This window comes from Pelodiscus sinensis, chromosome 12 (genome assembly GCF_049634645.1).
Source record: "Pelodiscus sinensis isolate JC-2024 chromosome 12, ASM4963464v1, whole genome shotgun sequence".
Taxonomy (NCBI): Eukaryota; Metazoa; Chordata; order Testudines; family Trionychidae; genus Pelodiscus; species Pelodiscus sinensis.
This window is the reverse complement of record NC_134722.1, coordinates 21,890,756-21,913,681: the sequence shown is the minus strand read 5'-3', so window position 1 is coordinate 21,913,681 and position 22,926 is coordinate 21,890,756. Positions and strand designations below refer to the sequence as shown.

Genomic DNA, 22,926 nt, shown 5'->3' with positions numbered 1-22,926 from the left:
TTTGATATTTTTAAAATTTAAAAATAGTGAAAAAAGGAAAACATCAAGAAGTTAAAAGCAACACAGTGTTTTCAGGAGGAACAGGAAAGATCCGATGCCAAATATCTGATTAGCAATATTAAAATAATTCATCTGAAAGGATATTTGACAAGTTTACAAGTTAGCTGAGAACCTGGGAAATAATTTCAGAAATATAACTTAATTTTCTGGCCTTGCTCAAGTAAATGGGGCGTTAATTTAGAAAATTTCTATATTATTATAATAAGCATAACATTACTTTAGGTTTCAACTCCCCAAACTAATAAGCAACATACTAGAAATTAACTTTAACAATAAATAATACATGAAGCAATTAAAGCTCGCAATAAAATGTAAAGAAAAGTATGAAATCTTGATGAATCCAGGACTGAGAGGGAAAAATTAGATGATGGAGCATATACTTTATTATTAAAATAACAAATCTCTAGGCTTTATCTCCAGATAATCTTAGCTGAATGGAACAATAAAATCCTATCTGGATGTGCAGCACGGATACCATCTTATAGAAGAGGGAAATGACATATTCTAACCGGTGAACCAAAAAGCTTCTGGTCGCTGAAAGCTAGTACGGTAATGTTAAAGGAGAAATGTACTTTGTGTATTAAGTACATTCTCTACTAACCCATGTCTATTACATACCTAGAAATGTTCAAGTACTTTCATAATTAAAATATTCAAGCACACAACAACAGATGCTTTAAAAGCAGTAAGCTCTAAAAGCACTTACTTGAAATTATGGATGAAAACAGAATGACAACTCCCCTCCCCCCCAAAAAAAGATTTCCCCTGCAGTTTTTCCCCTGTGATTATTCCATGCATATGCTTCATCTATGAAAATACAGTTTGCTAGATAAACTGACTCAAATATAATTTAAGAACACTATTCACAATTACAATTACAGGCATTAAGAGATAAGTGAATATTTACTGATATGGATATTTCTCAGTCTGTTATGTCCTACTAATACTGGGCTAGATGAGAAACATATATGATTATTTCTGTGCTCCACTTACAGCCATTTAAAGTTACCAATAGGACTCTTGCCATACAGTTTTATTTTTATTAAACTAAGATCTGCTCATTAGTTTCTTGCTTGTTTCAATACTTTGAGTCTCAAAATAATTACTCCCATTAAACTTGTCAATTTCTGTTGACATATACTAATCTTTTACCTGGCTTGATGGCCTTCAATACAGCCCGAGATGACTTAAGTACTGCTTCATAGATGGCCCTCTGGTCAGAAGTGAACTTTCCATTTGCTGGAAAAGTGCAGGTAATGTCAGAAGCATAGCAGTAATATTCTCCTCCCATGTCAAACAAACTGAAAAGAAAAGGAAAATAATTTTATTCTACTATTACTCTGGCATTTCATTTTCACATTCATTTCTTTACATTTCTTAAATAAAGCCACATTAGTCCAAAATTATCAGCACCCAAAAGTGCTGTTCTGTGATCTTTGTGAAATGAGTTGATAGTTTCATAATATTTCCCTGTAGGCAGGTATCCACAGAGAACATAAACATGCACCTTTGCTGGGAATTTCAGCACAGAGTAAATTAAAAAAAATGGGCAAAAAGGTAGTTCCTTTAGAATGAATAAGACATAAGGAACAGTAGGAATCCACGGCAGCCTCTCAAGTTATATAGCTCCTCTGACAAAATGGGATTTTTGGTGATTTTTTAAATGACTCGTGTGCACCTCAGTTTCCCACTATACAGGCAGTCCCCAGGTTACATGGATCTGACTTACATCGGATCCCTACTTACAAATGGGGTGAGGCAACCCCGCACTAGCTGCTTTCCCCCAGCAGACCAGGGAGACGTGAAGCTAGCGCCCCCCCCCCGCCCCCCAGCAGACCAGGGAGACGTGGAGCAGCTTTTCTCAGCAGACACCTCAGCTTGAGAATAAAGGACTGAGGGAAGTGAGGTGTGGGAGAATAAAACTGAGCTCTGGAGAAATGTTTGGCTAGAGTTTCCCCTACAATATGTACCAGTTCCGACTTACATACAAATTCAACTTAAGAACAAACCTACAGTCCCTATCTTATACGTAACCCGGGGACTGCCTGTACTTTGCAATGCTATCCTGTGGAGGGGTGGGGGAGAGAAAGGAGAGATCTGCTCTCTGTGCAGCACAGGAAACAGGAGAGAATCTGTTGATTTGCTGTGATGCAATGAATGGATTGTTAAGCAACTCTCTGGAACCATATCAATGCAGAATCCTAAAGAGACAATGGGAAGCCCCAATAACCAGATCATGCCCACCTACAATCAATGACTGAGAGAAAAGAGGTTTTCCCTCTCACCTCTCAGCAGGGTTCCTGAGTAGAGATGAGCTCCAACTAAAGAACTGAAGGTGACAGGCAAGACATAAGAGTGGGCTTTCCGGCTGTTCTCACCTGGGATTGGCAAATGGGTCAGAGAAGAACAGAGCTTGAAATGGAATATATTACAGCTTGGCTCGTGGATTGCTCTGAATTGGCAAAATGGACTATGTCTTAATGTTTATTTCTCTGTGCTAACCTAAGGAATTCTGATGTGGTGTTCCTGTTAACTAATAAATCCTATTGTTTTAGAAATGTTGCCTGTTGTCACCGCAAATATTTGTACAGGTACACTGGTCTCTGAAGAATGTACACTTTTTTTTTTAACCACAAGTGTGTCTCATTTGTTGGACTTGCTGTGCCCAGAGACTCAGACTTGGAGGAGGTGTAGCTGTGTGGTCCACCCTGAAAGAAAAATGAGACCCTCTGGGGTACGTATTACTGAAGAAGGAGTCCCTCCAAGAGACAGCTGAAAAGTTGAAGTGTAGAATCAATTTTGTGGAAGAAACATCTATTTGTATCTCACCAAAAAGAACCAAGGGCGTTCCAGGGATGGCCACATTTCCACCACCTTATAGTGGAAACCTTCCAACCATTACACTTACTTACATGCCTCTAGCTTCCATCCAAGATACATTTCACAGTCAATTGTTTACAGCCAGGCCCTATGATACAACTGGATTTGCTCCAATCCCACAGTCAGAGACAAACACCTACAGGATCTATATCAAGCATTCTCAAAACTAAAATACCCACCCAGAGAAGTGAAAAATCAGATTCTGTTTGTACCCAGACATCAGCTTCTTCAAGATAGGCCCTAAAAAGAAAACAACAGAACTCCACTTGTCATCAACTACAACCCACAACTTAAACCCTTCCAATGCTTTATCTACCATCTACAACTTATCCTGGAAAACAGCCCCTCACTCTCACAGGCCTTGGGAGATGGGCCAATCCTCACCTACAGACAACCCCCTAATTCTCAACATCAAGCAAATTCTTTCCAGCAACGACACAACACATCTCCATCATCTTCATCTAGGAATCCACCCCTGCAATCAACTCCAGTGCCAGCTCTGTCCAAACTGGACAACAAAGGATTAATGGACACAAATCAGATATTTGAAAAGGTAACAAAGAGAAACCTGTTGGGGAACATTTTAACTTGCCTGGGCACTCATTAATTGGTCTCAAAGTTTCCATATTATTACAAGCCAATTTCAAAAACCAGTTTGAAAGGGAAGCTGCAGAGCTTAATTCCATTTATAAGTTTGATACCTACAATAAATGTTTAAACAAAGACCTTAACTGGATTACCCGCTATATTCCACATCCTGATGACATAAAAAGCTAAACACTAGGTACTTAAGAGTACTTAGAACCCTCTCTATCAGCTTCATTTAGCATGCAAACTCTAATTTGCTATTCTTTCCCCATTTTTCCCTTTTCTTTCCCTTCCCATCCCCTCTTTTTCTCTGCTATTTATTTAACTCCATTCATCTGAAGAAGTGGGTTGTGCCCACGATAACTTATGATACCGTCTACATTTTTTGTTAGTCTCTAAGGTGCTGCAGCACTAGTCACTGTTTTTTAAGTTTTTTCTATTACAGACTAGCATGGTTACCACTCTGAAACTTTTCAACCAGAAGAGAGCATTTAATACATCTTTCTGCATCAAAAGAGAGAAACCACTCCAGATTTTTTTCTTTTTAAAGCACATAATAGGAACAGTTTTATGGGGAAATAAACTGTGTCCTGCCCTTTGAGAAATATACTACAGGCAGTCCCTGAGTTACGCGGATCCAACTTATGTCAGATCCGCAGTTACGAACGGGGCTTTTCTCGCCCCGGAGGACGGGAGCGGGGGGACGCCCAGATGCACCGCGGTCCCGCCGCCCACGTCCTCCGGGGTGAGAAAAGCTGCTCTGTGTCTCCCTGGTCTTCTAGGGGGGCTCCCCCCAGCAGACCAGGGAGACGGGGAGCAAAGCCTCGGAGGACGCCGGCAGCGGGACAGCCGCAGCGCGTCTGGGCTGTCCCACTGCCCGCGTGCTCCGCGGCTTTGCTCCGCGTCTCCCTGGTCTGCTGGGGGGAGTTCCCCCCAGCAGACCAGGGAGACAGGAGGCACAGCTAGGGCCCCCCCCCCCCCCCCAGAAGACCAGGCTTTTCTCGCCGACGACGCCTGGGGTAGAGCATCTGGGGCGCTGCCGGGTTGGTCCCGTAGCGCCGCTCCTCGGCGCTACGGGACCAACCCGGCAGCACCCCAGCTGCTCTGCCCCAGGCGTCCCCAAGTCAGCTGCTGCTGAAACTGACCAGCTGCTGACTACAGGAAGCCCGAGGCAGAGTTGCTCTGCTCTGGCTTCCTGGAATCAGCTGCTGATCAGTTTCAGCAGCGGCTGACTTGGGGACACCTGGGGTAGAGCAGCTGGGGTGCTGCTGGGATGGTCCTCGCAGCGCTGAGGTGCGGCGCTGCAGGGACCTACCCGGCAGCGCCCCAGCTGCTCTGTCCCAGGTGTCCAAATTCAGCCGCTGTTGAAACTGATCAGTGGCTGATTCCAGGAAGCCCAGGGCAGATCAACTCTGCCTCGGGCTTCCTGTAGTCAGCCGCTGGTCAGTTTCAGCAGCGGCTGAATCTGGACGCCAGTTTCGACTTACATACAAATTCAACTTAAGAACAAACCTACAGTCCCTATCTTGTACGTAACCCGGGGACTGCCTGTATTCCACAGATGAATCAACCATTTACCATTTTAGGCTCACAACTCAGCTTCCATCATTCTTGCTGATTTCTAAGAGGTACTCTGTGTCCTTGTGACAGCAAGATTAGACGTTTGCAATACTGTGCCAGTAGAAGCCTTTCTGATAAGACACTGCCTCGGTCCCAGCAAACTCTAAATTCAGCAGCCAGGCTTATCACCGCCCAACCATCATACATGTAATGTATGCTCTTTTACAATCAATGTAAGAGTTTATATGGTCTTGACCCTTAACACTTGATATCTCATTTCCCATTTAATAAGCCACAGTTGGATATCTGCTGATGTAGGTCTTCTCACTGTTGTTCTGCTATAATTCCTCTCTCAAACAATATGGATTCTAGAGCTTTTAGCTATTATGTGTAAAGTTACTAAATTCTCTTTCCTCAGCAGTTCATAGAGTAGTCAATTAAATAAAACATATATTTGTCCTATTTTGTTTTTTTCTCCTTCTTGGTTTTAAAACTCAAAAACACTTTAATTTACATAATCTGTGCAATGCTATGAGGTACACCTTAGTATAAAGACCAATATGTAAGTTAATTGTATTTTTATTCATTCAAAGAGGAACATCTCTAGTTTCAATCAACATACATCCTGTGGACTTCAAGTTTTAGAAACTCATATAGCATCTCCTTCTATAGTAGCGAGAGCCCCGTATATTTTACATGACAATGGGATCAGACACTGTAGCAAACACCTTTAATAGCTGCAGGATTATGAATTTATTGCATCTCTATAATAATCTTCATTTCTGTTCCATACAATTCCAAACATACATTATTGTGTGTCAGTTTAAAATAGTCAGTCATATAATATTTGTCAGTGATTATTTTCAGCAATGATTATTTTTTGATTTTTTTTTCTTGGCTGTGTTCTCCACATGCTGTGACAGGGGAAATTATAGCAGGCTGAGGGGTTCATCCTCTCAGTGTTCCATGCCTTGGCTGCTGCTTTATGCTCTAGGTCCTGGTTCTATGACCCTTTCCCAGTTGCTTCTACAAAACAAGTGAAGAGCACATACACTATAATCTAATTAATCATCCTTTGTGGGGAAAGTCACGGAAGAGGCCATCACAGGCAGGTCCCGTCAGGGAAGACAGATAAAAAGAAATTATTGGAGGTCTATCTGAGGCAATAAATGCTGCATTTTATTGTATCTTAGAAAATGCCACATTCTATGGCCACACATGGCCAAGGGATACTGACTGAGGCGACTGGGGAAGACATCCTCTATCATACATTATTTCAGGAGCTACCTATGGGGGACACTTACTTCATATTTTTGAGGTTATCTTCACAACGATAACTCAATTGTTTTTAAATTGAATCTGAGTTTCTGGAGTATAAGATATTAGCAAGGAATATATTCTAAGGTAAATATACTTGATTCTGTGATCATGGCCACAGAGCCCTCAAACCCACCTCAAAACAAAAGAAAAGAAACAGCAGAACATATTACATTAAATTTGAATGATAAACTAAGTACTTACCAATAAAATATGAATATTTTAGGCGGCAAATATACTTATCAATAGTCATTTATATACACTCAGGTCATCTGAAGAAGTGGGCTGTGCCCATGAAAGCTCATGATACCATCTACATGTTTTGTTAGTCTATAAAGTGCTACCAGACCAGTTTTTGTTTCTTAAGTTTATCCTGTACAGACTAACTCGGCTACCCCCTGATGACTCGGAGGGTGAAATCCTGGCAACATTTCCATTGATTTCAATTGGGCTAGGATATAATTCTGAGTTGTTACTACACTACAAAAATTATATTAATCCTTTAGCTCTCAAGCAACATGTGGTTCTTAATAAGCATGCATGCAGTTTTCTCTTGGGTTTGTCAAAATGTTCAGGCAACATATCTGAGATACACTCACTTCAGGTTGATCTAAACTGCAAAGTTTTGCTGGTATAGCTATGTCGGCTAGGAGCAAGGGAAAAATTATACCCACTAGTTGACAATATGTTGCTGAGAATCTGTTAAATTCAGCTATGCTAAAAAAAATAGTGCTTCTGTTGGCTTATATAATGTTGTTCAATGATATGGTTTAGCTATCCAGGCCAAAGACCTCATGCTGACTTATGCTTCATCTCCTGTAGAGGGGGCTTGTGGCTAACTATAACCGCAAAGGCTCTACAGTGCAGACAAATCAAAGTTAAATATATTTATAGCAGTAGCCACTGACTTAAGTGAGAATTTGTACTTTGATATCTTCATTCTGAGGAAGTTGCAGCAAGGGAGGCTACTTATGTGATTATGAATATTGTAAAAAACTAACTTTGTAATAAGTTAATAGATGCACTCAATTTTGCCATTTTTAGGGGAAAATAACTATTAAAAGGCAACATTCAAAGGAAAAATGGGTCATGCCCTTCAATTCTTAAGGGTACATGGCTCTCAGTTTATTTTCCGCTATTTTTTTAACCCTAGAAATATCAGTCTTAATTTTCTCTTTTTCAGCTAAAGACTCCCAATGGAGGGCCACAGAAATGAAGTGAGAGCTCAGCTGTTAATTGAAAAAAATGGAAAAGCTGAATCATTAAGGAAGATTTCTCCTGCCAACCGTTTGAGAGGTGTTTGACTTAGATTTTAACCACCTCCCCCTCCCAAAAGCCCCCACAAGATTTTCAACAGATGGACTATAAATCAATTGCTCATTTAAAAAAAAGATAAGATTAAAATATCATAATATTACTAGTTCTCCACTTGCCTAGGAGTTTAAGAAAAAAAGCAGAATTATACACACTTATTTGCAGTCTATTTATCAAACTCATGAGCAAACACCATGAAAAACATTTTTCTATACAAGTCACTTTTAAACACTGAATCAGAACATACACAGCTCAATTCCCTAGCTCACATGGCATTATTTTGAGACCCTCACCTTTGAGGTAACTAGGGAAACATGGGTTTGCCTTGTGGCATAAAGTGCCTTCGGGCTAAGCCAATGAATATTTTATATTTCCAATTAATAAATTAATTGTAATTTAACTTTAATACAATGGGTTAAAACTAAACAGTCATAACAACTACTTAATGTTCTTTTACAGTAGTGCCAATAGACCAATCAGGATCTGGACCCCATTGTTTCAGGCCTTGTATAAATATAAATATAAATATAAAAAATGTTAAACCCTTAATATTGCCAAAGTTGGATCTTACATTTATGGTTCAGGCTCATGTCTAACACTAGCAAATTAGACAGCATATAACTAAGCATTGGCAGATGGAGATATTGTTTGCTCTGATTATTAATACTGTTCTCCATAAAAAGCTGACAGTCTTTAGTGCAGTAGTCCAAAGGCATCTATTTTAACTGTGTGAACTAGTCCCAAATTCAGAGGACAAGAACTAAAAATTTAAGTTTCTGACTGCCGTGTGAGCAATTAGGACAACACTACACTCTTATTTAAAAAAAAACACACCCTCTAACTATCTGAACTTTGCATTGGTTTTATACATTCAACCTTGTAACAATTTTGGAGCCTGAAGGTATGACTACAGTATCTTTTTTTCCCCCAGAAGTATGCAAATAGCGCTCACATTTGCATACCTTCTTCCGTTTTTCCCCCCCCGGAAGAGGCTTTTACAGGGGGCTTTCGAAAGAGGGTTTTTTTCCGACATTTGGCTCTGTGTAGACGGGGCCAAATGGTGGAAAAGCCTCTTCCAGGGAAAAAAAAACAGAAGAAGGTATGCAAATGCGAGTGCTATTTGCATACCTTTTCCGAAAAAAAAAGACAGTGTAGCCATACCCTAAGTAAAAATTATTTCCCTTCTAGTAGTTTAACATTACAGCTTTGTAAAAACAAAGGCTGCCCTGACTCAGTATAATTACAATTCTAGAGACATTCTATAATTACCACAGATTAATAGGTTTTAGTAAAGGCAATTAGGATTTAAATACACCATAAAAAATAGCGAAAATATTAGCAGGGAGCCCGGTGACCCAGGGCTGGCTGTGGAGCCTGGCAGCTGGGAGTCTGAGCCCGGCAGTCTGGGGATGGTGATGCCCAACAGACAGGAGCAGGGAGTCCAGCTGCCCCAGGGCAGTGGAGCCTGGCACTAGCAGAGCCCAGAGGCAGCAGAGCCCTGCAGTCCAGGGCTGGCTGTGGAGGCCAGTGGCCTGGATCAGGGAGCCTGGTAACCCAGGGCTGGCCACGGAGCTGGGCCTTGCAGCCTTGGGCTAGCTGCAGAGCCAGGACCAGTGGCCCGGGGCAAACAGCAAAGCCTGGCAGCCTGGGGACAGGGAGCCCATCGGCCCAGACTCGCAGCAGAGCCTGGTTACCAGGAAGGGAGCCCAGCCAGGTCTTCTGATTGACACCAGGAGAGAGGTTGGAACTGATGATCTGGCAAACTCTCTTCTTTGAGGCTGGTCAGGTCCTGAAAATGCCAGACCAGGGAGGTTCCAATTATACTGAAATCCTCCTCAGAAAGTAAACCTTATGGCTGTGTCTAGACTGCATCCCTTTTCCGTAAAAGGGATGCATATTAGACACATCGCAATTGCAAATGAAGCAGCGATTTAAATCCCCCCCGCTTCATTTGCATAAACATGGCTGCCGCTTTTTTCCGGCTCGGAGCTTTGCCGGAAAAAAGCGCCAATCTAGACGCGGATCTTTCGGAAAATAAAGCCTTTTCCAAAAGATCCCTTATTCCTTATTTTAAGAGGAATAAAGGATAAAATAAGGGATAAAATAAGGAATAAGGGATCTTTCGGAAAAGGCTTTATTTTCCGAAAGATCCGCGTCTAGATTGGCGCTTTTTTCCGGCAAAGCTCCGAGCCGGAAAAAAGCGGCAGCCATATTTATGCAAATGAAGCGAGGGGGATTTAAATCGCTGCTTCATTTGCAATTGCGATGTGTCTAATTTGCATCCCTTTTACGGAAAAGGGATGCAGTCTAGACACAGCCTATATGACTTACACCTGAGGGAGAGCAAGTAACAAAAAACCTGCCTGACTTCCTTTGAGGGTGAATCCATGTGGCATGCAATGGTAGCTGGTAATTACTGATTTCATATTCTCCTATTAATTTTTCCTCTTAATAATTTGTATTAATAGTTTTGTCCAGTTCTTCAATTTTTCTTTTTATAATAAATATGCAATTATACTTAGAATCACATAAAAGATACACAGTAAAAAAATACCAAATAAAACATTTTAGTAGAATAAGGACATACAGTGACTTACCTGCATGATTTGATTTTTAGAGCTCCATATGCATGTAATTTATTTTCTTCCTTCCCCCACACATTGCAAAATACTGTAAACATTATTAACTAAAGCTGGACAATGCGAAGTATGAGAAAAATCAGATAACCTTTCAGGTGCTTTACTGACAGACTGAATTGCTTTGTTTCAGCAGTGCAATGTTAGCCAATAGGCCAAATGAAAGGTAGGCTGTCTTTTACATCTGCTCTACCAGTAACCTTCAAAAATCATTAAGTACATTTCACTTCTTTTTTCACATGCAAAAACCCTGATCTCACAATTACTTTGAACATAAAACAGTGCAAAGGTCCAAAGTAGCACAACACATAACTTATTCCATAATCTTGTGGGTTTTTTAGAAATAAATGCAGAAAGAAACTAATAGATATTTTTTCCTCTTACGTGAAACCTTTCAGTTATTCAGTGGAAATTTGGAAGGTCCCAGGTTCAGTTGCTAAACAGTAATCTGCACTCTCCATTTACTATACAGCTTGGTCCACACTAATATTTGATATAATTTAGGGACCCTGGGAAATAATTTCAAAAACACCTATACTGATTGGCTTTCAAGGGAATTTAAGCATGTAAGTCACTCTGGCTATGTCTACACTACGGGGTTTTTCTGGGATACTGGAGGTATCCTGGAAAAACTCTCCTGCATCCAGGGAACCCATCTGTTCTTCCGTTTTTTTTTGCGGAACATCAGACGTGCTCTTTCAGAAGACCTGTCTTTCTCCTTCCATGAGGAAGAAGGGCTCTTCCGAAAGAGGCGGCTTTTCTGAAAGTTGGCCCAGTGTAGACGGGCCAAATTTTGGAAACACCTCTTCCGATAGATCAGTGTAGTCTAGACATAGCCTCACATGCTTTTGAAAGTAATTCCTGTTACTATGGGCCAGACAGTCCTTACCCTATCCATCAGCCACACTGGGATTACTGGGTGAATAAAACGAGCAGGATGTGATCCTATTCCTTTCCCAGCACACTTTGTATGGCAAAAAGCAACTTTTGTGTTATATTTTTAGCTTTAAAATATAGAAAAATATTTTGCACTTTGCTTGTTAGTTTAAATTTGTAAAATATAAGGTGTAAATGGACAGGCTGATTTCTCGAAATATTGCCATAAAGTCACTGCATGAGATTATTTGTTAAGTGAAGGAATCATTAGCTTGCTAATGTTACCAAGTCAAACCATCACCTTACTTTATAGATCTGCTTTCTGTGTATAGTCAACACACTTCTGGCGTCGAGAGATTTATAGAAAGAGGCACAATGCAGAGCTCCTATGCTTCTGGAGCAGTTGGCTCTTCTATCACCCTAACAAACTAAAATAGCCTCCAAAATAACAGCAGCATGAGACCTCCTTCTTTTGCTCATATTTATTAGAATGGAATTTTGGAAGTCAAGTCCTGTCCATCTCATGGTGCATAAACAGGGTTGTCAAGTGTTCGATATTCACCTGGACAGTCTGGTATTTTCGCCTCCTGTCCGATAAAAAAAATTCAGAGAATACCGGACACCTAAACTGTCCGGTATTTTCTGATTTTTTCCCCCAGCCAGGAGGTGAAAAATGCCGGACACCTGGCAACAATACAAACACTCAGTGCCCGGCATCCCCCCGCCCTGGCTCCCAACAGCTCCAGCCCCAGCCCCCATGCTTACCCGGTTCCACAAGGCTGCTGGCACAAAATGGTTGCTGACCAAGGCCTGGGTCTTAGTGCTCAACTTCTCCCCTGTTCCTGTCTGTGCACTCACTCACTCTTAAAGGGGACATGCTGTTTTAATGCTTTTTTTTTTTTTTTTTTTTTTTGCTTAAGTCTTGGAGTCTTTTTTTTTTTTTTGCTCAACAACTTTGGTCTCCCCCCCCTTTTTTTTCCCCCGTCAACAATATTTTTTCCTGATTTTTTTTGGAGGGGTGGGAGTGTTTGGTATTTTTGTTTCAACCATCTGGCAACCCTATGCATAAATTCTAAATCTCATTCAGTTGGAAGCTAAAAGCTGCTTCAACAAATATCCTTCTGCTTTGATAACAGCCTATATACATATTCTAATTCTTTGCACATAAGGGTGAGAAAGATTTTACTTGGTTTTTGCCTTGCTTTAAATGTTTGCCTTTTGTGAAAATATCAGCAAATAAAGGACAGCAATTTAAAAAACAACAACAAATCTTGGCCCTCTGGTACAGTCCTGTGTGCTACTTTCCCAGTATAGGTGCAGCTAAAGGCACCTTGGTCAACTTGTGCACAGTTATGTGCTCTAGAAGTCAGTCTCTCCTTACGAGAAAGTCTTTTCATTCTCCATGACTCACTGAGTTTTTGCAGGGCAATGGCCAGCTCAATACAAGGAGTTTGTGGTCAAACTAAGAGCAGAGAATCGCTGATAAACACTAAGGGTTGCTGGGCAAGAGGGACTGAGGCAGCAGTGGCTGCACTGGAAGCTGTAAACGAATTGTGCCAGTGTTCAGTTCAGCATCTCTGCCATGACTCTATTGGGAATATTCATAAGGCCAGGAAAAATTCAGGGAAACTCCTTGGAGACATTATCTCCTTTACAAGTCTATCAGCTTGTTGAAACAGTGTTTTTTCTGCCCATAGTACTGCTCAATAGGCTAGCTATGAAGCTCTTTAGCAGAAGCAGTTTTCTCCTGAAGGAAAGTCAGACCTGCCTTGCCCTTAGTGCTTTCCTAAGAGTTGTTTTTGCAACCCTGGCATGTCTGGTTTGTCATCTGCTTGACACCTGCATCTCAAAACAGAAGATTTGGAAGCACCATCGTAACAACATTCTTTTTTGCTGAGGCAAGGGGGAGAATGTCACAGCAGCAGAAGGCAGACAAAAAAAAGTGCAACCCTATAAATTCTTTGCAGCTGGCTGCCTCTCTAATCAAGGTCAGGGAGGGAATACACCATTGGTTCTGACCTGGTGAGGTGAAGGCTAGAGAATGCCAGTACAAAGTAAATGATTCACATAGGGTTAAATATAAGAACCAAAGTTTTGCATATAATTCTGTAAGAGACACTTAAAAAATGCAACTATTTCTAGAAGCACTGGACACCCACAGCTCCCGCTGAGCTATGAATGTTTAGTACTTTTAAAGTCAGACCATAGTTATTTAGATGCTAAAATTTTCATTTAGGTGCTTAACTTTCAGCACCAAAGATTGAACATTTTGACCTGTGCATGTGTGTGTGCTAAACAAATATTGGAGCTTAGAGAAGTAGGTTAAATGTCAGATCTTTGACTGTTGATTTTACTGTAAATACTCTCAAGCTCTTTCATATATGTAAAAGGTCAGTGCTTCCCACTTTTGCTATGGACAAAATTGAGCCCGCATTAGATGGTGAACAAAGCAATACTTCACTGCATTTTTTAAACATCTCATGATATTTCTTGGCTTTGTAGTTGGCAACCTTAGAGTTACTTAATCTTGTCATCTTCCAAAAGAATCCATTAAACAGATACTTCACAATACTATGCATGCTGTAAGAAGACAAAACCAAGAGTTGCCAGCCTACTGTCTGCCCAATGTGCAGCAATCAAAACAGTAGGCAGCAATTATTAGAGGAGCAGGGCCTGAATCGCCATGTGTATTGTCAGTGAGAGGAGACCACATTTTTATCTGATGGGAAACTAGGTCTATTCTTCAGGGCAGCATCTCCAGATGATACTATGACACTGCAACTGGGAAACATTCTTGTCTCTGAAGGTGTCCGTGGCACCATTTAGGTGCAGTGTAGAATTGTACTGTTCTAGAAGGAGCCCTGGAAGGCATCAGGCCTAGGAAAGCGTGTCTCAAGGAGAAATTCTTCTAGAGCTCCCAGGTGCAGATAGGAGGCATACCTGCTACAGCACCTTTTGGATGACATCTGCTCTTGGATAACTGAGTTGGAGCAGTCCCTCAATTACCCTGAGTATAGAGACTGGGACTGGAGTTATCCATATTCTTTATGTAGTGCATTCAAGATAAGGGCTGGAGGCTAGCTGTATCCTTTCTCAAACTGTGTACCTGTTTAAGAGCCAGACTGAATTTACCCCTGCATTCGTATTCTTCTGTATCTATGCACTTCAAAGCTATAGTGAGTTAACTTCTGACACTTTAAGAAAAGAGGGCTTTAGGAAAGCTGATTTGCTACTGAAATGCAATAGAAGCACTAATCTTTTTGAGAGAATATTACAAACATGATTGACCTAGGTGATTATAATATGGACAATCACTTGATTTTTGAGGTGTTATTTCTTATTGTGCTAAATAATATATTTTAAGATAGGAAACATTGAATTCAAGTCGTTCAATAAAATATGAGATCTAGTCCTGAGCTTATTCAGCCAACCTACAAATGACAGGAGGCACATGATATGAAAAGCAATTCAAATCTTACTTACAGAGTACAAACAAAATCTAAGAGCCCATAAAAATCTAGAAAATAAAACTAATTTTCTGACATAAAAAGAAGTAATAAATTATCATATTTTCTAAGGAGAAAGTTACATTAAAAGACTAAATTATAGTACTTAATTGAAAACAAATGTTTTTACAGTAAAAAACTAGTGAGCATTGCTTTGGTTTAGAATGCTTGTATATTTTAAACAGAATTCAATCTTGGAATATGGATTATCCAGTATGAATGAAAATGCGTTTAATTAGAGAAGGAAATCAATTTAATAAAAGTCATAATTTTTAATTTTTTTAGATCAATTTCAGATTTCGTGAATTAAACATAAATTAACAATGCAAACACAATAAGAAAAAAGTCAACTAATTTTTTACTAAAAATGTAAACTAAGTGCAGATGACTAAATAAAACTTAAGGGTGATGTTTTTTAGAGAAATGGATAGCCGGTTGCTTTTTCATTCTACCATTAAAAAAAGTAGTTTCCAAATTAATCCCTCACATTTCTTCTAAGAAACACAAGAGTAACAAAGAAATTAACAAGTGTCAAAACAGCATCTAATTAAAAAGTTAAAAAAAAATCTATCAATTTTGTACATCATTAAATTCAAAAATTCATAAAAACCGACCAAGGCCAAGTGAAAATACTTAGCTTGGCCATATCTAACAGTCCAGGTTTTACATTTGATATGTTAATGTCTTGAAATATTTGGAGGCCTTAATTTTCTTTAAATGATAAATAATTTTGTCCTATAAAATAAGTTGTTTTATTATCAATTAAGCAGTCTTGGGACAAACCTGCATTTGCTAATACAAAAAGATTGGTCAATTTTCACTTTTTAATGCAACATTGCCCCCATCTGGACAAATTCATTTTTGGTGCATAGTGTTTGGTATTAAGTGTTGTAGCACTAACAATAAAAAGCAGCAGCTTCTATAAAATAGAATAAAAAAACCATACAACAAACAGTTTTGCATGTTCTTTAATTTAGTATATCTGTTTAAAAGGTCACCTGATACTTTATTGGACGAAGACTTTAAACAAATGCTTTCATTATTGTGTGCTAAATAAATAAATGTTACCCACTTAGTGCTCAAGAAAAGCCCTAAAATAATCAATAGAGACAGACAGGTTCCCCCTCTTCCCCACCGAGAAAATGGTATGGAGGTTTCAACAAATTATAATAAATATAATTTAGGTATCGAGAATATTCTGCTGTACTTCAAATCCAATCAATACAGAATTGAAGGCACTATGGTATCACTTTTAATACTAGAAACGAGTATTATGTTCTTAGATCAAATAAAGAACTATGATAACTAAGCAATTACAGATTATCTGTGCTGTTTTACAGGGGCTCATATCTGGGGTTGATAGCCTCTTACAAGAATTAACCTAATTTCTGCCATATTCCTCATACGTCTTGAATAATTATTATCCACTACAGGAATCCTGAAAACTCTCCCACGTATCTTTTCTATGCATTTATGTCAGGGGTGGGCAATAATTTTTGATGGGGGACACTCCAAGAATTTGGAAAGTGGTCAAGGGCCACACTCTTCCATATTAATGGAATTTCTGGGATGGAAGTTGGGTGCAAAAGGGAGCTTGCAGTAAGGGACTGGGGTGCAGGAGAGGGTCTGGGAGAGAGTTTGAGTGAAGGAGGGAGTTGTAACCTTGGCTAGGGGTGCAGAAGTCTGGGTTGTGACCCTGGGCAAGATGGGTTGTGACATGGGGCAGGTAACTGGGGTGAAGGAGGAAGGCAGGGGTTTGGGTTGTGACCCGGGGCAGGGATATAGGGTGCAGAATCTGGGATGGGATATGGGGGCAAGACGAGGGCAGAAGGTTTGGGTTATGTGGGGTGGGGAGCAGATGGTGGGGGTGCCAGACGTAGGCTCTGGGCAGGAGAATTACCTGCTTGACTCCCAACCAGCAGCCTTCTCAAGCAGACTCCCTGCCTGCCCCACCCCTCACTAGCTGTAGAGGCCAGGTTTTTTTTTAAAACAACTACGAGCCTGAGGGGAGCAGCTCCCATTATTCGGAAACTAGCCAACGGGATTGTGCTGGGGGAGAAGCAATGCATGAAGGTTCACAGCTGTTCAAACAGAACCCCACAGCAGCTTTTCTCAGCAGTGTGTGGGGAGGCAAGCAGGGTGTCTGCCTGACGCTCCCTACTGAATCTGTGGCCTAGATCTGGCAGCTTGGTGGGTCAGATCTGGCCTGTGGAAGGTATTTTGTCCAGGGTTGATTTATTTAGATGCATGTAACTGTGCAAAATGTAGTATTTTTTTCTGCCTAGTCTATCAATCTTGCTCTATGTGTTTTTCCTTCCTTTTAAAACTAACAATTCTGTGCAGAGATACTGAGTAATGAGCACAAATGGCAATTCTGGAATGGCAATTGGGAAGATCAGTGGTTAAAATAGGGTAGTCACTATTAATAGTGAAACTCTGAGAAACAAATGTGAATCTTGAATCCCCTTGAACTGCTGATTCAAAGCTATGCCAAATGGGAAGAAACAATTGAAATTCACTATAATAATAGTACAAGAGGAAGCTTTAGTTGTACGCTAATATTCTATACAAAAATGTATACACTTGCCAGAATATTTCACCCTTATTCTGGAGATTAACACTACTTTGCTAATATTATCAGATAGATAAATTTCTTTCTGTAGTAGGGGTTCCCCCCCCCCAGGAGACAATTTATAAAATAATTTTGGTGCTAATTGTGCCAATATTATGCAAATAAATTAAACCAGAGTTGTGACATTAACTAAAATACATCTGAATAAAATATTCCTTCCCATAGATTTGTATTATTCCAGTAAATTATCTTCTACAAAACTAGACTGGTCTCCACACCTCTCATCGTCTAAAATTTTACTAAATATATTATTGGTGCTTCTTAACAGAGGAATGGGAATACTTAAAATGCCTAAAATAAAAAGTTAAACTATGCTTTATGGGGGACAGTATTAAGGCTACATTATTATGCTACAATTCTCATGATAAAAACTGTTACTTGAGGTTATAACATTAATAAAACGTGTCTGCAGTAAGAATGTTAAGGACTAGTCAACTATCCGACAAGCAAATACTTATCAGATAGTCCAGTCATCAGGTCGACTTGTTGCTTTCCTCCCTTGCTGCCTCTATCAGAAAGAGGCAGCAAAGGAGGAGAAGAAGGGGAACTTCAAAGTGGCGGCGCCACACGGAGCGCGGGATGAGGGCTCCGTGCAGTTCTGCCGCTTTGAAACGCCATGGCGACGTTTCAAAGGGGCAGTGCCGCACAACTGATCATGGGCTCTGTGCAGTGCTCCCCCGGCGTTTCAAAGCGGCAGTGCCGCGTGGAGCCTAGGGTCAGCCGTGTGGCATTTCCACAGAACCTGGAGTCCCCAGCTGATCCTGGGCTCTGTGCGGTGCTGCTGCTTTGAAATGCTGCGTGGAGCCCAGGATCAGCTAGGGAGTCTGAGCCCAGGTTCCGCGCAGCATTTCCATGAAACCCGGGATCAGCTGGGGACTCCCCAGCTGATCCTGGGCTCCATGTGGCATTTCAAAGCACGCAGAGCCCGAGATCAGCTGTGGAGTCTTGAGCTGACCCCAGCTTCATGTGGCACTTCAAAGTGGCAGCACAGCATGGAGCCCGGGGTCAGCGGGGGACTGTGAGCCTGAGGGGAGCATGCTCAGACAACAGGCAGCTCCCATTTGAGTCCCCCGCTGACCCCAGGCTCCATGCCAACACTTCCACTTTGAAATGCACAAGAGTCCCTGCTGGCAACTCTTGTACGTGCAGCGCGGGACCAGCAGGAAGTCCCACTGACTCTGGGCTCCATGTGGGCGCTTCCACTTTGAAATGCACAAGAGCCTCAAGTGGAGCCTGGAGTCAGTGGGACTTCTTGCTGGCCCAGGGCTGCATGCAGAGTTCCAACTGTGAAATGCACAAGAGCCCCTCTTGGGGCTCTTGTACATTTCAAAGGAGGAACGCAGAAATGCCTCCTGACTAGTCAAGTAGTCGATGGAAATTAGAAGTATTTGTCTAACCTGCTCTTAAAAATCTCCAATGATGGAGATTCCATAACCTCTGTTGGCAATTTATTCCTGTGCTTAACCACCATGGCAGTTAGAAAGTTTTTCCTAATGTTCAACCTAAACCTCCCTTGTTGTAATTTGAGCCCATTGCTTCTTGTCCTATCATCAGAGGTAAGGAGAATAATTTTTCTCCTTCCCCTTGTAACAACCTTTTAGATACTTGAAAGCTGTTATGTCTCTTTTCCAGACTAAACAAACCCAGTTCTTTCAATCTTCCATCCTAGGTCAATATTCTCAAGACCTTTAATTTATTTTTGTTGCTCTCTTCTGGACCTTCTCCAATTTGTCCACCTCTCTCATGTCTGTTCACCACTCTGACACTCCAAGTGCAGAAGATGGGGGCCCACAAGAGATCTGAAATACCTTGCCTCTATTGTCTCTGCTTACAAAAACTCCTCAGAGTCACTGATGCACTGGCTCTGAGAAAAAAAACAAAAGCTGCCACCATAAAGTGATTACACCCTGAAAAGAAAAAAAAATCCCAGGAGGGAACACCTGAATTCCTTCCCCAGGGGTATATCCGTGCTCTTTAGGCCCAAGAGAGCTTGAAAAAAAGAAAAGAAAAAAACAAGCTGCAGTCTCTGACAGCTAACTGCTTAGTCTTAGGCAGGCACACGCACACACACATAGACCCTTTGATACTTTCCAGGACGCAAGAATCAAATCATCGCCTTAAAAAGCTGATTTTTATTTAACAAAACAAAAGGTATACTTGATAAAGCATGTTTGGTTGTTAGTTGCTATAGAACAACTGATTAAAACAAATTAAAACACTGAAAAAATCTCAGGGAACAACTCAGAGAGTGAATGGGGGAGGGAAGGCATAGAGTCACACAGATAAGTTTAAACCAAACAACCAAAATAAAGAAAAATACCCTGATCGTGGCTAACTGCACTTTTCCCTCTACTTACGATCCATGCTGATCCATACTTCAAGGCTCAGTTCACTCCCATGTCCAATATTTCTTATAGGCATGGTAATTCTGATTACTGCATCTGCTCCCTTCAGCCCTTAACTTAGAATCACACAAAGAGAGTGGGCCAGGTATCTAAATACAATTCAAATTTCAGCACTATATCCCCATTGGTTTCAGCACTATATCCCCACTATATCCCCAACACACTTGCTAGCTATCTAAGTTTAACCCCTTAGTCAATGGGTGAGGGCCAGTACTCCTCTCCATCACAATCTCTTTCCTGAAATGTGGAACTGGACACAGTACTCCAGTTTGGACATAATTAGCAGAGATAAGAGTGAAAGAATTACTTCTCATATCTTGCTTATGACACTCCTGTTAATACATTCCAGAATGTTTCCGTTTTTGCAACAGTGTACACTGTTGACTGATATTTAGCTCATGGTCTACTATGACCCCTAGTTTTTTGGAGCACTACTTCTGGATAGTCATTTCCCATTTTGGATGTGTAAAACTTATATTCTTCCTAAGTGGAGTACTTCACATTTTTCCTTGTTTAATTTCATCCTACTTGCTTCATGGCATTTCTCTAATTTGTCCAGATTGTTTTAAATAACAATCCTATCCTCCAAATCACTTGCAACCCCTTCCAGCTTGGTATTATCCACAAACTTTGTAAATGTACTTTTTATACCATTATCTAAATTAGGGCTACTCAACTGTGAAAGCCCCGGGGAGCACAATGATACTCACAGCACATGCTGAGGGCTGCAACTTAAGTGTGGTTGCATATACTTGCAAACATACATGCAAATATATGCAAATAACTTCTTTCACTCTAACAGGCATGAATACAAAGCACTTCCCACAATGCCTCAGTTCTCCTGGCACTTCCTCCCTGGGGGCTAGAAACACCAGCACCCTGTACCCGCCTGTTCCAGCCAGCTCTTCCTCTTGCGTCATTCAATGGTCACCCCACCTGGGAGATGCCTCGCCATTGTGGAGCATGTTCCCAGTGGAGGCCATGTTCAAAGGATCCCACCCACAGGCTGTATGTTGAGCAGCCCTCATCTAAATAATAGATAAATATATTGAAGAGAACTGGTCACAAAACTGTTCCCTACAGAACCCCACTTCCAGTATGACTGTGTTATGCCCTTCCAGTATGACTGTGAACCATTGATAACTAATCTCTGGGAATGGTTGTCTAACCCAGTGATTCCCAACCTTTTTCCCATGGAGGAACTCCTAAAGTAATTTTTCATATCCTGAGGAACCCCTACCTATGAAAACGTTTGCTTGGCCAGAAAAAGTTGACAGCGGGGAGTGCAATTCAATTACTGCTAAATTATTGTCAAGAAAATTTATTTGTAAAGAGCTGTTTTATATATGTCAGCTTACATTGTAAGAAATTTTTTTAAAATTTATTTATTCCACAATTTCTTGCGGAACCCCTGACGATGGTCTGCGGAACCCCAGGGTTCCATGGAACCCTGGTTGGGAAACACTGGTCTAACCAATTATGGACAGCAGTGAAAGTAACTTAATCCCTGCAAGCCCTATAAATAGCTCTCTGCTGCCTTTTGCCATAGCTCAGCCAGCTCTTGCCGGAGTGGCACACCTGCTTATTTTCACCTCTGATTATGGACTTATCTTATAACAGCCCCATCTAGGTTGTAGGGATGTTAGCATATAGTTGTATAAACAATTAACCAAAAAGCCTGGCCTTATTGGTTAATCCAAATGACTATACGCATTCCTCTTCTCACCCCACTCTGCCTCTATCAGAAGCAACTAGGGTGGAGGGAGGAGATGGGAGGCAGGAGCCAGTGCCTCTCGGGAGCTGGCTCTTAAGCTGGCTCCCCATGAGTATTGGATCCCATGGACCTGTCTACCCCTTCCACCCTAACACTGCTGCCTCTGATAGAGAGGCAGCAGAGTGGATGGTGAGGGAGGCAGGCAGAAGCTAGTACACACGGGAAGCCACCTGCCCCCTCCCTGCACTGCTCCCACGAGCACCAGATTTGCAGATTTCCCCCCCCCCCCCCCCATCCTGCTGCCTCTGTATCAGAGACAGCAGTGCGAGGAGTGGGGGAAAGAGGCAGAATGCTGGACCAGCTGCTGTGTCTGCAGGGAGCTCGGGCCCCCCACGGACAGGGGTTGCTGCTGCCTCTGATACAGGAAATATAATGGAGCAAAGGCAGCCGCATGAGGTGGCAGGGGGCTTCCTGGGAATGGGGCTGGGAGCACACTTACTGCCAGCTCTGCTGCTGGGGACCACTGAATAATCGTGTAACCACAAAGTTTTTGTGCAATTACACAATTATTAAATTAAACGATATTTAATATCCCTACTAGATTGTATTTCCCTAGTGTATTAATTAGAAGGTCATGCAAGATGATATCAAATGCTTTACTAAAGTCTAGGTACATCATATCTACCACTTCCCTCTTATTCACAAAGTTTGTTATCCTATTAAAGAAAGCTATTAGGTTGGCTTGACATGATTTGTTCTTTACAAAGCCACGTTGTAACTTATTGTCTTATCTTCTAAATGTTTGCAAGTGGATTGCTTAATTATTTAGTCCATTATCTTTTCTGGTACAGAAATTTAGCTGTCTGTAGTTTCTCAGGTTATCTTTATTTTCCTTTTTATAGATGAGCACTATATATGTGATCTTCCGGTTTCTGGAACTTCTCCTGTCTTCCATGACTTTTCAAAGATAGTAGCTAATGTCTCAGATATCTTCTCAACCAGTTCCTTGAGTATTCCAGGATACATTCCATCAGACCCTGGTGGCTTGAAGACATCTAACTTGTGTAAGTAATTTTTAACTTGCTCTTTTCTTATTTTAACTTCTGAACCTACCTCATTTTCACCGGAATCAACTATGCTAGGAGTCCAATCAACACCAACCTTCTCAGTGAAAAATGGAAAAAAGTCATTAAGCACCTCTGCCATTTCCACATTTTTCTCTTATTATTTTTTCCCTCTTCATTGAGTAATGGTCCTACCCCATTCTTGGTCTTCCTCTTGCTTGTAATATATTTGTAGAATGTTTTCTTACCATCTGTTATATGTCTAGATAATTTGTACTAATTTATTACTAATTTGTACTAATTTGGCCTTTCTTTCCTGCCCCTATATAACTTTGCTATTTGTTTGTATTCATCCTTTTGTAACTTAAAATAGT

At 41.0% G+C, this 22,926-nt stretch overlaps 1 protein-coding gene across 1 annotated transcript in view; it reads right to left on the bottom strand.

The window, feature by feature from the left end:
• PEPD (peptidase D) overlaps positions 1-22,926 on the bottom strand; it is a 257,662-nt gene that overhangs the window by 39,597 nt on the left and 195,139 nt on the right. Inside the window, exon 12 of the mRNA XM_075940101.1 lies at positions 1,213-1,361. Coding sequence (XP_075796216.1) covers positions 1,213-1,361 — 149 coding nt within the window. The remainder of the gene's footprint in view (positions 1-1,212; positions 1,362-22,926) is intronic.